Source organism: Copadichromis virginalis, linkage group LG8 (assembly GCF_057382275.1).
Source record: "Copadichromis virginalis isolate Kocher_CV1m ecotype Utaka linkage group LG8, C_Virginalis_male_GT1.1, whole genome shotgun sequence".
NCBI lineage: Eukaryota > Metazoa > Chordata > Actinopteri > Cichliformes > Cichlidae > Copadichromis > Copadichromis virginalis.
In genome coordinates, this window is record NC_140625.1 from 13,559,330 (window position 1) to 13,574,853 (window position 15,524).

At 39.5% G+C, this 15,524-nt stretch overlaps 1 protein-coding gene across 1 annotated transcript; it reads right to left on the reverse strand.

Annotated features, from left to right (window-relative positions):
* Nucleotides 1-279: 279 nt before the first annotated feature.
* LOC146702892 (glucagon receptor-like) lies at nt 280-9,843 on the reverse strand. The gene is made up of 14 exons (XM_085467220.1): nt 9,782-9,843; nt 6,958-7,041; nt 6,570-6,672; nt 6,340-6,450; nt 5,604-5,725; nt 4,329-4,435; nt 3,875-4,031; nt 3,455-3,614; nt 3,073-3,133; nt 2,924-2,993; nt 2,713-2,804; nt 2,471-2,609; nt 1,448-1,489; nt 280-1,097 (listed from the first exon to the last, which is right to left on the reverse strand). The coding sequence occupies exons 2-14, from the start codon at nt 7,015-7,017 to the stop codon at nt 1,026-1,028; spliced, it is 1,296 nt and encodes a 431-aa protein (XP_085323346.1). The 5' UTR covers nt 7,018-7,041; nt 9,782-9,843; the 3' UTR covers nt 280-1,025.
* Nucleotides 9,844-15,524: the final 5,681 nt, after the last annotated feature.

A 15,524-nucleotide genomic window follows, 5' to 3' on the forward strand; every position in this document is an offset into this window, starting at 1 on the left:
GATGGTCTGGACATGCACAAAGGATGCTGAAGATGGAGATGAAGATGAAGACCACAGACAAGGTTATAGATGGAGTGAAGGAGGACATGTAGAAGGTTGGTGTGACAGAGGAGGATGGTAGGGACAGGGTGAGATGAAGGCTGATGATCTGCTATGGCGACAACTAAAGCAACCAAAAGAAGAAGAAAGGTCTCATCAACCCATAAACAAATCTATTTGCTTGGCTGATGTATAAACTTTTTAGTAGAGCCGCTTTATTCACACATTAAAAGTGTCAGTAAAAACAAATATCCATGTAATCCTTATCCTGCTTATAACACTCATTTCTCATGTGATATCTCATGTTTTAACTCATCACTGTCACCGGTTTTTACAAAGTGCATCCTCATATTCACAGTTTTAAACATACAAACTACACTAAGTAGTGTCCAGCTGGGACTCAGGAGGTTTAGTGGATTATCTAACAGTAGGTGGTTCAATCACTGGCTCCTTAAGTGCACAAAGTGTCCTTGGGCAAAATACCGAACCCCACATTGCTCCTGATGCCGCCATCCAAGTGATATTTAGAACGTGCTGTATGAATGTGTCAGTGAGTGGGTGAATGAAGCTTGTAATATTTACTGTTCAAGTGTTATATAAGTACCAGTTCATTTACTATTCACCGAAAATGAAATGTACAATGAATGCAAGGCTGTATTCAGTCTGAATCTGTATTCACAACATGTGGGAGTAGCTCCACAGGGTCTTTAAGATGAATGAGGAAGGACACCTGCATTCCCTGTGACTTGTCCAATCCAATCGCATCCTGATCCACATGGCTTTGGATGTTGTCTTTCTCTAACTCTGATGGAAAGTGCTGTAAAGAAGCATGTGGTTGTGGAGAGGTTGGTGGCTGCTGACGCCTCAAAATGCGTGCACTACCAGGACTCAGGGAACAATCAGGCACCGGTTGACTTGCTGACACAAAGGATCCATTGCGCTGTGGCAATGGAAAAATTGTCTTCTCGAGGATCCAGCACAGCTAGTCACTGTCCACAGCATACAGTCTCTGTCGCCATTCTCCACCTGCCCACCTTCCTCTTTAGCTCTGCCTGCACCTGCACCCAAAGAGGATGATAACTTATTTAAGAATTAATGTTCTTTTTCATAAAGCTTCCGGCAGTTTAGACGTAAACTTAAAGCCCATTTGTTGTGATGTCATTAAAATTAGACTGTTAAGGATGCAAATCCTGCAACAGAACATTTAGAGTAAAAAAATAAAAGAATACAGAAACAATAATGCCTGTTTTTTAATTGTGATGTTGTCCCATCAGCCCTAAGAACAACGTCTCAACATTAAAAATATACACTTTTAAACTTATGGTTTAAGTATTTTGTCTGTTATTTACAAAATCACTTATAGCTAATAGTTATTAGCACCTTCTGAGAAAGAAATGAAACAACAAACCTCTTTATTGCCAAAGCAGTAGAGCACAGCCACCAGAAATCCCTGGAGACACCAGTTCATAAAAATAGTCCAGTTTAGTTTGAGCAAGATGTTCTTTGCTCAATGAATCAATTAGATCACATCTAGGCAGCTTTACTTTCCCCCCCCAGTGACACACATAAATTGATCAGCCACAACGTTGAAGTCTCTGACATGTGTTCAGAATTACAATGATCACGTTGTCACAGCTTTGGCCCCTCAGCACCAGTGTACTCCCTGACTTCTCATGTAATGCTGTGTGGCAGAGAAAGGACTTAAAATGCAGGCTTAACTCAAAACTCAGCTTTAACACAGAGCACAGCTGGAGTAAACTAACTGAACCACTAATGCTCCTGTCTGACTGACTGACTGACTGACTGACTCACACACAACATGAGAAGAAGTACGATGTCAACATGACAAGAAAGCAAGGGAGACTGAGGGCTTAAATACACAGAATAACAAGAGGATGGGCAACAGGTGGAAAGACAGCTGGAATCCAACTAATTAAACAGGAAGCAAAACTGAACATAATGCACATGAGACGAGGAACAGTCAAAGTAAAACAGGAAGTGACATACACAGTAAGACTCACAAGGATGTGAGCTTGACATTAGGACAGGGGATAAACAGACATGGAAATACATGACAGACCTGGGAGACAAAACACAGACTGGACATGAAAAAGGGAACATACATGAAATAGAGCAGTAGCCAAAAGTAGAAGATAACTAAAACTCAAAGAACATCAACAAACATAACAACTAAACATAACCATCTCAAAAGTCCAAACAAACTCAGAAACCTGGGCCAAAGACTCAGGACCACGACACGGAGGCGCCTTTCTGAGGTGAACAAAGCGTCCTGTCACACCATAAAAAAACTCCACTCAAGCATCTAGGGAAGCCTGATCATCAGAGGAGGAACTATCACGCACTTGGTTTTAACGTCATATCTGATCAGTGTGCCTGCAAAACCAGCGGTCACTCACAAGTTCTTGCCTACCTGAAAGGAACTGATAAAAAGTGTGAAGAACACTTTGATGTAGCGCAGAACGCCTGTCGTCTGCTCATCTGTAGCAAAGACGAAAATCACCTCATGAATTCCAAACAGAGGAATGAGGGTAAGAGTTGCCTTGGCGAGCCTAAAAAAATGCAAATAAAACAGATAGGTAACTTGTCCCACTGCAGAACTATGATCTGTCTATCTCTGATCCAGCTCACTAAACAAATGCTGAGAAAACTTGCCGAAGTTTGTAATCGGTGTAATGAGTTGGGTTGCTGGCTCGCAATTTGGAAAATATGACCTTCAGGATCTTCATGAAAATCAGAAAATTTATCTGTTGATCAGAAAATCATAATATGTATTGTTATTTATTCAGATGTATATCATGCAAAGTATTATGAGCCATGCAATATAAATGCAGACTTTTGGGACTATTTGCAGAAATCATCTTACAAGTGAAGCTAAAAGAACCGGGAAACGAATAATCCACCAGTAGTTCATGTTCTCATTGACAGCCCAACACCTAAGAAAAAAAGGTAGATAGATGTCACCACCCCTTCTCCACAATGATCTGTCACATGAGGACACGTCTGCACACTTACTCTTTGTTTTCTTTCAACATCTTCGCCACCACCCAGGGAACAACGAACAACAGTGGAGTTCCTAATGTGAAAGCATCAGAGATCACCGGGTTCAGTACTGCAGGTTTCAAGAATAAGTTTAAGAATCAAATAGCATGCTGTGTGTATTGTTCCATGGTATCCATATTATAAAAGCTCTCCTGCTGATGCAGAGCGTGCTTTGTCCTTTGAGTGCTAGAGTAAAGGCAGCGCTAAAGAGGAGCAGAGGCGTCGTGGTGACACATTTCTATTGTTCTGCAACATGTCAGCTTAAAGTACTGTCAAGATAAAGTGTTCTTTGACAAAAAGCAGATTTAACCCCTTGAATGTATGATTCTTTTTTTTACGAAGAGATGGAACTCACCCCAACCGAGATAGATGTAAAGTAGGTATTTGTTGCTGTCAATGAAGACTGAAGCAATAAGCACTGAGTACAGATAAATAGCCTCTCCGAAGAACCAATAATGATTGGCCAGGACACAGTACTGCATGATCACCTGTGCTATCCTGCAACCAACAGCAGCCTAAAAGAAATTGGAAAAAAAAAACCATAAAAAATACAAATTGCATATCAAAGGTCTTTGCATGGCACTTGTAAAATTTCTAAAAGTTGCTATTTTTCATAAAATAGTTTGCAAATTAGCCACCCATTTCCATGGGAGTGGTCTTTAAACATGCTTTACGTAATTACCTGAATGCACTAGCATCAAAGCAGTACGTCCTACACACTGATCTATTGCCAAATAATCTAAGCAAATAATTAGCAGTAAATTTCGAGACGTACCTGATGACTGAGCATCTCACTCACATCAGTCGGCTTCATGATTTCTCTTCCCCAGTGATGTTCCAACATTGTGTCTTTAACAATGACCGCTACAGCTCGCAGGATGAAGGACAGGAAGAGGTTAGCGTGAATGTAGTTTCTGGTGCAATGCAGTTTCCTGCCAAGGAACACAGAGTAATACAATTTCAAATTGCCTGGATTTAAAAACATGCTGTGGATTCTGGCGCTTTTAAAAAAATGATCTGATTCACCAAGGAACATAATTTACAACTATTGTGCTTTTAGAATCTTGGATTACGGATCTTAGCAGCGGTCACTGAGTAAGGAAATAAAAGTTTCAGCATGTTATGTGATGATCTGATGATCAGACTTTTTACAAACTTTTTATGTTTTGTGGAGTTTTGTTTGACAGTATAGTGAAAAACAAGATTTCCACATCTATCACAGAGCTTACCTAAAGCTTAGAAGAATGATGAGAGCTGTTATAAGCGTGAAGAGGGACAAGGAATAGCCAACGGTGTACAGCATCCTGAAGCTCACCATTAACTGTTTGAACCACAGCTGTAAAGACAAATTTTCACTTTTATTAACTAAAAAACTAAAATTACTTAAAGTGAAGAGTGAACAAAAGCCAAATCAGGAAGGGCCTCTGCTTTGTTTGCAGATAAAAACTTTTGGCATTATCAGATGATTGTCATTCACCATATCAGGACGAGTTGAATACACCAGTGCTCTTGGAAGCAAGCCGTCCTGGCTTCTTTTCACCGCAGGCTTATAATTTTCTTAATGGAGCTATTTTGAATGAATGATTTGCCGGTTATTTTTGAGCCATGGGAAGCTTTCACAGTGACTCACACTCTTGCAGGGTGAAAGAAATGTGGCTGAAGTTGTAGTTTGAATGGGAGTGAAGGACTTTTGTACAAGCAGCTACTCTTCAAGCTTTATAGAAACTTTCAAAAGTACAAAATAAAATGGAAATGGAGACCGTAAAAAGTAAACGTTTCGCCCTTTGAAACTTGTTGACTGCAGCACTGATATTTTACACTGTGTGTTTATTTATTACACAAACGTTAACCCAAAATGAAGCAATGTGTGAAAAATGAAGTACACAGAGTGATTGAGTAGCTTGTAGAACCACCTTTAGGAGCAATAAGTTCAAGTATTTGTTTCCTGTCTGACTTTATCGGCCCGTCTACAAAATTGGTCCAATTCACTGAGTTTTTGGCAAAACTGTGAAAAGGATACGTTGCAGTGTGTCATGTTTAGCAGGTCGTCATAGGTTGCATTTACCCAAGTTTTAAAAACAAAATTTTTAGATGCAGTTTTTTCACATTTTAGTTTTTTCCAGCACTGAATGTTTTTTTTTATATTCCTGTTTTTTCAGTGGCTAATGTGCATTTTGTAAAGGTATTTATGACTTTGGTGTATTCTTGTTTGTACAAAGAACTTGTGTAACCCCTTACGCTCTTGTACACAACTGTGTTATTATTAATATTATTAATAAAAACAAGCCTCGAGGTGACTGTTGCTGTGATTTAGTGCCATACAAATAGATACTTTATTGTTCCACAAGGCAAATTGTCAGGAATGAGTTGAGTTGTTTACTCATGGAGACCTGTGTGTGATAAGAAAGGACCACAGTTTTAACACACACTGAGCACTAAACAAAAGAAACTATGTTTCCCCACAGAGGAAAACAAAAGAAAAAAAAACTACTTTGTAGCCATACCTCCTGAGACGCAACCTCTTTTTCCTCCTCACATTGTGTCATATCCCTCCACACCTGTCCATTGTCCTCTCTCTCCCAGTGGCCATCGTATCCACATCGCCTACGCACAACACCCTGGGACACTGGACGAAACACAGTTAGTCCTTCAGTCACCACCTGCCTAGTACAAGTTAAGGGAAACTGGGGGCTCAAGCATGCAGAGGCAAGCTAAATCACTGCTCACAGGACATAAAGATGCATAATGTTCATGATTGATGAACACAGGAAAAAAAACTGACTTAAAGCTACTATATAAAAACCCATAGTTCATTCTGTCCTGGAAGTCACTGCAACTCTTCCAGAAAGAAGAAGAAGAAGGAGAAGAAGAAGAAGAAGAACCCAGATATGAACATGATCCAGAGATATATAAATCATTTTGCATATCTCATAAATATTTACTATTTACAGAGCATCCAAACATTTGGTTTGTAGATGATCAGCATAACTTCTATTTGCAGTTGGCTTAGCTCTGACAGAATGTGCACCATCTCCTGTTTTCTAGTTAAGCTCTCACTGCCAACACTTAGTGTATGCTTTACTTTCATTTTAGTGTCAGCAGTGAGGATCAAAATGTACAATTAAATGTAAGATTGGTTATCCACAGCAAAATCTCACTGACCAGTAATAAGAAGAGACTGGCAGCTACTGAAAGGGGAAAAGGACAAACTGACAGACACAGACAGTTTTTTGTTGTTACCTTTGTCATACCAGGGCAGGTAGAAAGGGCATGAGATGTTGATCATAACACCAGCAGGAGTATCTGGCCAGCAGGCATACCTGTCAAACGTCCGGTTACAGAACAAGCCCGCTGGAAGGCCAAACAAAAAGAAACTTAGGAGAAAACCCCAGGTTTGATTTAACATTTCAATAACTCCTTTGCTATTCCATCACATATTGCCATATTTCCTCTACCACGCAGTTGCTTACTTTGAGGCAGTGACTCATTTCTTATCGTGTTGAAACAGTCTTCTTTGTACTGAACCCACTTTCGATAAGTCTCCTCCAGAACTTTAGCACTCACCTTTTCAACCTGTAATGAGATACATATAAAAACACTATTCAGAACATGATGTCAAAGAAGAGCTCTGGCTCTATCATGATTTACTCGCTCTCAGGCTCAGACCTTCACTTTAAACCTTTTGTTTATGAAGGGCAGCCAATCAGAACGAAAACTACTAAAACAGGGGATAACCTTAAAACCAGAAGAGCTAAACCGGCTTGTTTCATGAAGAGGATTAATTGAAGAGATGTATCAAAGTTAGATAATAAAAAAAACAGCCGTAGATATCCTCTTTGTCTATTTTCACTGGCTAACCTTAAGTGGGTGGAGGAACAGCAGGCAGGTCAGCACTATAAAGTTGTGAGTAAGGTCCATCGCTGCAGACTTGTTCTTCTTTATCTGCAAAATTGAGAGGAGGCAGTGAAGTACAGTATATGTGACGGATGGAAGTTGTTAGAAGTTGTTAGAAAGTGGTTAAGATCACAGAGTAAAAACATTTGAGAGAGTGATTTTTCATGAATTGAACTTCAATGGCCATATCTTTTCTAAAGCACTCCAGTAACCTCAAAATGGATCTGAGCTATTACAGCTCTAAAAGCACAGACTTTGTCCTGCAGTCCTGGACATTTTCAATTCATTCAGTTTAATTCAACCAATTTTTCTTAAGTTTAATCGTTTCTGATGGTACTAAAATACAAAAATGGGGCTGCACATGGGAGGTCTAACAAGATCTCCACTCTCTCCCACTCTTCCATCACTTCGATCTTCTCGTGTTCAAGTGTTTTCTGGACTTCCAACAATTTCTTCTTTGTATTTTTTACATTTCCATCTTTGTCTAATGAATTCCTATTTTGCTCATTTCAAGTGTTTTTGCATAATTCGCATCCTTTTTGCACTCAGCTCATCGAGTTCCTCCTTTTCGGGACCTCAGACCTTGCTGAGTTTCCCGATTGTCACCTTGTTCTTGTCTAGGTTGATGCACATATCTGCTCTTTCACCTAGCAGCCTTTGCAAGGTTTGCTTAGCTCTTTACGCGTCCTGCTTAACTGAAAATTCTCAGCCTGTTTCGCTTTAAGGGCTTTTCGCAGCTCAGTCAGCTCATGATTCATAGTTTGTGGATCAGTGCTCAACAATCTTGTTGTAGTTCTTTGATAGTTAATTTTGGCCTTTTCACCGGGAAATGAAGCTACCTCAGAAGTTCAAAGCAGTCAATACTTTTGTCCTCGGAAGTTGCCTACAGCAGAATGAGGTTTTGTTCCCAATACAAATACTTGTTCACAGATGTGTCGAGCAGATGTGTTCTGGTAGTCTGAAAAATGCTGAAACTAAGAGAGATCAGAGCTCTAACAAACATTTTAGCAGGTAATAAAAATGAAAAAAAAATCTCAATCACAAGATTACTTCATTGTTAACACCGTGCACATACTCATTTAAAATCAGACTTATATATATACTTTTATACTGTATGTATTTTTTGTTTTGTTTTTAAATCTCATTATCAGTCTTTGACCAGACAGCAGTTTAAATTGTACAATAAAATTTGGAAAAAATGCTTTTCCTCTTTTGACTTTCTTAAATAAAATAATGCTGACTGGCGACCTGTCCAGAGTATACCCGCCTCTCTACCTCTGTGCTGTGTGACATGGCTAAAGGTTAACCCACTGGTGCTACTGCACAGGAACTCCACTATTAGCAAAAGCCTCTCAGGGGCTCCATGTCCCAACCATCTGTGGGAGGTCCACCTTAGGCTGAGTGCAGCCTGCCACTGTGTACCAATAAGCTGCCAAAACACTGATTTCTGTCTCCTGGCAGGCGGCATTTCTGAATCATTCCCTGCAGCAGCGTGAAGCATCACATGGGGCTTGGTTTCTTTCTAACCTGCCCCATGTGGAGCTTCCTCTGGCCTGTCACTCAAGTAGTGATAAAAAAAAAAAATCCAAAGACAGAAATGCGATTCTTGTAAACAACTGGAGCCAGGGACTTGCTAAGTGTGGCCATGGTTACCTCAGGCTTGACTCACGACACCTCTTTGCCCCCCCCCCACCCCACCCCACTCAACCAGTGGTGAAGGCACATACTCATTGAACTGGGGTCATGTGTAGTAAAATAGCAGTGTTGTATTTCTTTCTTTCTTTGGTTAGTTAAAATATCTTTCAGTGGTGTTTGTTCCCACGCATGGCAGTTTAACTGTAATAATCCTGTGAGATGTGCTGGCTATTTATCAAGTATAACTTAGGCAAACTGAGCATCTGAGAAGATTAACAGAAAATAAAATATTTGAACTAAACAGTGGAGGGAGAAAAAAAACATTCAGGGGACATAGCTATCCTCGCTGCCCTGATATCAGCAATCATCTCTGACAGACTCCACTATTTAAAAAAAAACCTGTCTGCTTCCAGCACTGCAAAGATAAACACTGCACAGCATTTCCCTCACAAATGTTTCTTTCCAAGTGTGGGATCTCTACATGCTTGTTCCAGCTTTTTAAACCCCAATCCAAAATAAGTTTATCCTAAACTGCTCATTAAACCAGATGAAAACTAACCTTCTAATATTGTGTGGTTTCACTGAAAGGACTGCTGTGAAGGGATGCACAGTAGCTGTGGGGTCTTCCCATTAAGATTAATGCATTTTAACATAGAATAAAACTATAAGAGCAAGAAACTCAAAGCATTTTAACAAGAAGAGAATGAAGGTGTGAAGTCTTAAGCACATCACTCTTTTTGTACTTGCAAAGACAATGTGTCACAGTCTGGCGAGGGCAGACTGTATGAATTGAAAAAGGACCCAAAATGCAGACTCCAAGGAACAGGGAACAAAACTCGAATGTTAACAAAAAGCGAGCCGTTTAATATGGCTGGAAAAAAAGGTACAAACAAAGGGCAAGGCAAACTGAAGCAAAATTAACTTTTTAGTTTTTTTCTCTTTTTTTCTTTTAAATCTGTCGATTTTTCAACCTCGGAAATTCCCTTAAAAATGCGACGCTACGTTAGTAAATAAATTAATTGAGTCCTGCAGCATATTTTTGCAGAGTGCTAACACTTTCCTTTTATATAAAGAAATAACAACAGTATTTGGGGACATCTGTGGAACAGCTCTAACAGGTTATGGAGAACAAAGAAAACATGTATTTACTTACAGCTTTTACGTCCTTTGGAAATGAACTGCGCTGCTCTCAGATGCGCTGTGGGCTGTGGAGATGTTTGGTCCTGAGCGTGTGTGGAAGAAACTGCAAGTTGAAGCTCCACGGAGTAATCCGTGATGCCCTGCCCACCATCTGCCTTTGAATACCGATTTCTCCTTTGGTGTTATTTTTAGAATATAGCTCTATGTTATTTTTCTCAAATTGTTTGAAATTTTTTACTTTTCTTGCTGTCAAAGCATCCATTGATTAAATGTACATTAAGTGACACTATCAAATCTTTTTGAGTAGTATATTGTCTTAGTCATACGTAATTACATTTCTGTGTCCATATTTTGCTCGATGATTAAGATCGAAGCATGGAGCAGGGGTGTGTCAAGAGTAGTGGCAGGGGTGGCAGTGGCCCCAATGATGCCTCCCCTACTTGTACAATACCGCCCCTCACCAGCAAACCAGAATCTGAGATTTATTTTTTTCCAACTGGTTGATGTCAGAAAATAAACATTTTTTCCATAGTGACTCACAACTGCTGAGGGTGTCACTGACCGTGTCTCGGACTGGATGGACAAATGTTCTTTTGTTCACTTATAAATTCTGAATAATTTAGCGCCCAGCTATCTTTCTGAACTACTCCACTTATACAATCCCAACAGAGCACTTAGATGATCCAATCACAGGCTCCTAGCACAACCTAGGTCTCGAATGAAGTCGAGAGGTGACCGGGCCTTTGCAACCGTGGCACTTAGACTCTGGAATAACCTCCCTGTTCATATTCGTACTGCCGAGTCTATCCAGTCTTTTAAATCACGTCTTAAAACTTATCTTTTTACTTTGGCTTTTGATTCTAACTAGTTGGCTGTTCTAGCTTGTTGTGTTGTTACCTATTGTTTGTTTTAATTGTCTCATGCTTTTACTGACTGTGAAGCACTACGGTCAACACTGTTGTTTTAATATGTGCTGTATAAATAAATTTTGATTTTTTTTATTTATTTTGAAATGTTGAAATATTGCCATGTTATGCTGCTTTCTGCTTTATTTTTGCAAACAAATATTGAGCTTTTGCCAAACCATTTATTTAAAAGCTTTAGTTACTTAATTAAATTCTAACACAAGCCAAATCACATTACATAGTAGTAACCAATACTTAAATAAATGGTGCTTTTTTCAAAATGAGCTATTAGCTAATGTGATTAACTATCACAATAGTAAAAAAGCATTACTTTGTTAACCACCAGTTTGCTTAGTATTAATAAGTTTCATCCCCCTAAAATCTGTTATAATTTTCCCTTTGTTGGCCTCATCAGATTGTTTAGTTTCAACCTTGTAATTAAAAACATGGTTTTAGTCCAGCAGAAGAGACTTACAAATCTTCCTCTAATGAATACCTTCACAGACATTTTGAGCACCTCGTTCATTGAGAACTGATTTATTACCTAAACCTCTGAACACAGAGTCACATTTGGGGTATTATATTTGTGCACCCAGATGAATGTAACCCTTCAGGCCTTTGTGAGCTGCTGCTGAGCGGTTTAACATTATTATTAAGCAGAACTTTCACAGTGCTATCTTTGCTACAAAACAGTACTTGACTGTTGAATGCTGTGTGAATTTGTTTTTTTAAACCTGGTAAAAATATGCACATGCATTTGAATAGGCTCTAGCCTTCTTTATGTACTTGGGGTTATTGTTTGTCTTGACACTTGTGCGTTTACAGATGTTGTTGTTGCAGGACGCTTCTCTATGGTTTCATAATAAATTTCCTCACCTGTGTGTGTGCCTGACATGTGCTCCCTGCCACAATGGAGAGGTTTATTGTTTATTGTGACATTTATTATTAGTCTTGCCTGCTGTGGGCAGCGGGCTCTGGTAATCACAATACTGACATACTTTGCAGAGCTATGCTAGAATGTGACAAGACAAATGAAATGCTAACACTTTATAGCTTTTTGTTGTTCTTTTAACATTACTGCTTATTATATTATCATTGCGCAGGATGTATAATGAATTTACCAAAGCTTTCTATTGCCGTATAACAACACATACTTATCCTTAGAGTTTACTTTGAACCCACATAAAGCATGCTGCACAGTAGCCATGATGGTTGTCTCTTTCAGTGAAGGTCAGTACCTTATTGGACTCTGAATGCTGGCAGATGTTGAAGTTTCTGACAAATTGAACCAGGGCTATTTTTAGGCATGGATAAGCTCTGTGGTCACCAAGGGTGGTAAGATCCCTGGTGAGGGTATGAGTAATTCTGTATGAGCATGTGTTCTGAGCTGTAGTCACTTATCAGTGAGTAAGTAACTTTACAACTTATATATAATATATATAATCAGTTTTACACTTTGTACTTCTAAATGTTAGAGTAACATTTAAATAAGGGCTTCTATTTTCTTATCAGATCATGAGTTTCACAAATCATTCAAGTGTGGGCATATTAATTGTATTATGTGTTATATAAATACATTGTCAGCTATAGAAAGCCTTCATTTGACAGCCTGACTGTTAGACCTGTCCCTCACTGGCAAAGGATTGTAGTTTGTTGTCATCTATCATCCACCTGCCCTTACTCAGAGTTTTCATCTGATTTCTCAGTCTTTTTTAGCTGGTTTAGTTCTCAGTTTAGATAAAATAATAGCAGCGGACAGTTATAATATTCATCTAGATGCTGAAAGCAAGAGCCTTAACAGTGGATGTATTCTATTTTTAGACTCACTTGGTTTCTCTGAAAATGTGAATGAGCCCACACAGCACTGTGATCACACTCTGGAAATTGTTCCCACATATGGCATAGAAATGGAACATTTAACAGTATTCTCTATAAACCCTCTTTTGTATGACCATAACATTTAAATTTACAGTAATTGATGGCACAGCCCGACCTGTCCAGGGTGTACTCTGCCTCTCGCCCTAAGACAGCTGGAATAGGCTCCATCCAGTCATCCCAGAATGAATGGATGGATGGATTAATTAAGCAGGAATACATAAGCAGGAATATTTCATTACAGGAGATGTTATCTTCAACACCACGTGCCAACAGATCCGAAATGCTTGACTCACTGGTGTAACTCACCAATGTCCACCTTAAAGTAAAGCATTACCTCACAACTACATTCATTACAGTTTATGTCTTTTTGAAATTTGGGCTTAACAAGCGTTGAGAGATTTTTTGTTTGTTTTTTTTATTCTTATTTAGACGCCTCATCTTGTGTATTGCTGAGTTATGAAGATACAGTTTTGATGATGGTACAAAACATGCACTCTTTTAATTATGAAAATAAATATTAAATCACATACTGAGTCATAAATAGCCATAAGTAAGAGTTTTAGAAACACAGGTGGATAGCAATGTGCATGACGCACACAAACTCCCACACACGCACAAGAAGAAAACAAACTAGCCACTCTATCGAGACCGATGATGAGACCATGACAGCTATGAGCTTTCATGACTGTTCTCTGTTAAAAAGAAGAAGAAGAAATGATTACACTGATATGATCCCAAGAGATAAACAACACTAAAGGTTGCCTGAGCACGAACTCTCTGAGAGCATTTTGGCATCTTTTCATATCTTTGATTCTGCTGCCTGTTTTTCCCCCTTTTGATGTAATTTCGAAATGCCTGTCTGAATTGTTATCTCTGTGTTGAGGAAAGATGAAAAGAGAGTAGGCTGTTGAATTAGAATACCGATAATAATTTTGCACTTTTCAATGCCGAACACGTGCGGAGCTCCGGCGACAAAAGGAAAATGTTGCCTCTTGTGGGGTTCAGCTTTATAATCTGAGTAGAAGACGAACACTGACCTTTAAAAAAACTCTTGATCCTTTACTCAAAATCAAGAATTTGACTAACAAGTTCTTTAATGGAGCTAGATGGCATTGTGCTGGCTTTGCAACTAGGATGCCGTTGATGCAGTGGGTGTAATTCACAAGAACATTCGAACAGCTTGAAATTGTGATCAGTGCAGATAAATGCTTTTGTACTGCACCTGCAGTGTACAAGGCAACTTCTGTAACTGGAAAATATTCAAGTATTGACTGACTCCACACCTGTCACTGTGGGAGGTCTGGATAATGGGAGACTAGCACAGTTTAGATAAATCTGCACTCATTTACACTTGGCAGTATTTAAACTGACACAGACTTTGGCCTTTTTACTCGTTGTGTTGTCCCACTGTTATACCGTTTTTCCTGCAATGGACACTTCAGTCAATTCTTACTCTTCTTCCTGTTGGAAACTGTTGCCCCTGCTTTTTCTACACAGTCATTTATTCACTATCCACAGCTTTTTCTTCAAAGGCTCTTTAGATCTTGGCACCATGACAGTACATACTCACTTCAGTATCACATCAGACCTGAGATGTCAGAGCTCCACCTGCAGCTCCCTAAGGAACCCATGTTTGTCAATTGTTGATATAAGAATCTGGCGTACATATGTATTTTGTTTCATTTAAATGACCACAGACTGTCAAGTTTATTCTTCATGTATATAACACATTTATTAACAGGTACCGTTTCAATTAAGTCCATATATTTACATTCCACATATGTCACAAAAACTGTACAAATTACATGTCCTATTACATATATATACACACACACACACACATATATATATATACATATATATATGTATATATATATATGTGTATATATATACACATATATATATACACATATATATATGTATATATATATGTATATATATATGTATATATATATATACATATATATATGTGTATATATATACACATATATATATACATATATACACTGAACAAAAATATAAACGCAACACCTTTGTTACTGCTCCCATTCCCCATGGGATGGACGTAGAGACCTAAAATTCATTCCAGATACACAATATAACCATCCCTCCCAAACAGTGGTCACAAATCAGTCCAAATGTGTGGTAGTGGGCACATCTGCTATATTGAGATAATCCATCCCACCTCACAGGTGTGCCACATCAGGATGCTGATCTGACATCATGAGTAGTGCACAGGTGTACCTCAGACTGCCCACAACAAAAGGCCACCCTGGAATGTGCAGTTTTGTCTCACAGCAAAATGCCACAGATGCCACAAGCAATGAGGGAGCGTGCAATTGGCATGCTGACAGCAGGAATGTCAACCAGATCTGTCGCCCGTGCATTGAATGTTCATTTCTCAACCATAAGCCGTCTCCACAGGCGTTTCAGAGAATATGGCAGCACATCCAACCGGCCTCACAACCGCAGACCTCTTGTAACCACACCAGCCCAGGACCTCCACATCCAGCAGGTTCACCTCCAAGATCGTCTGAGACCAGCCACCCAGACAGCTGCTGGAACAATTGGTTTGCACAACCAAACAATTTCTGCACAAACTGTCAGAAACCGTCTCAGGGACGCTCAACTGCATGCCCGTCGTCCTCATCGGGGTCTTGACCTGACTCCAGCTCGTCGCCGTAACAGACTTGTGTGGGCAAATGCTCACATTCGATGGCGTCTGGCACGTTGGAGAGGTGTGCGCTTCACGGATGAATCATGGTTCACATTGTTCAGGGCAGATGGCAGCTGAGAATGTCCCAGTTCTTGCATGGCCAGCATACTCACCGGACATGTCACCCATTGAGCATGTTCGGGATGTGCTTGACCGGCGTATACGACAGCGTGTACCAGTTCCCACGAATATCCAACAACCTCGCACAGCCATTGAAGTGGAGTGGACCAACATTCCACAGGCCACAATTGACAATC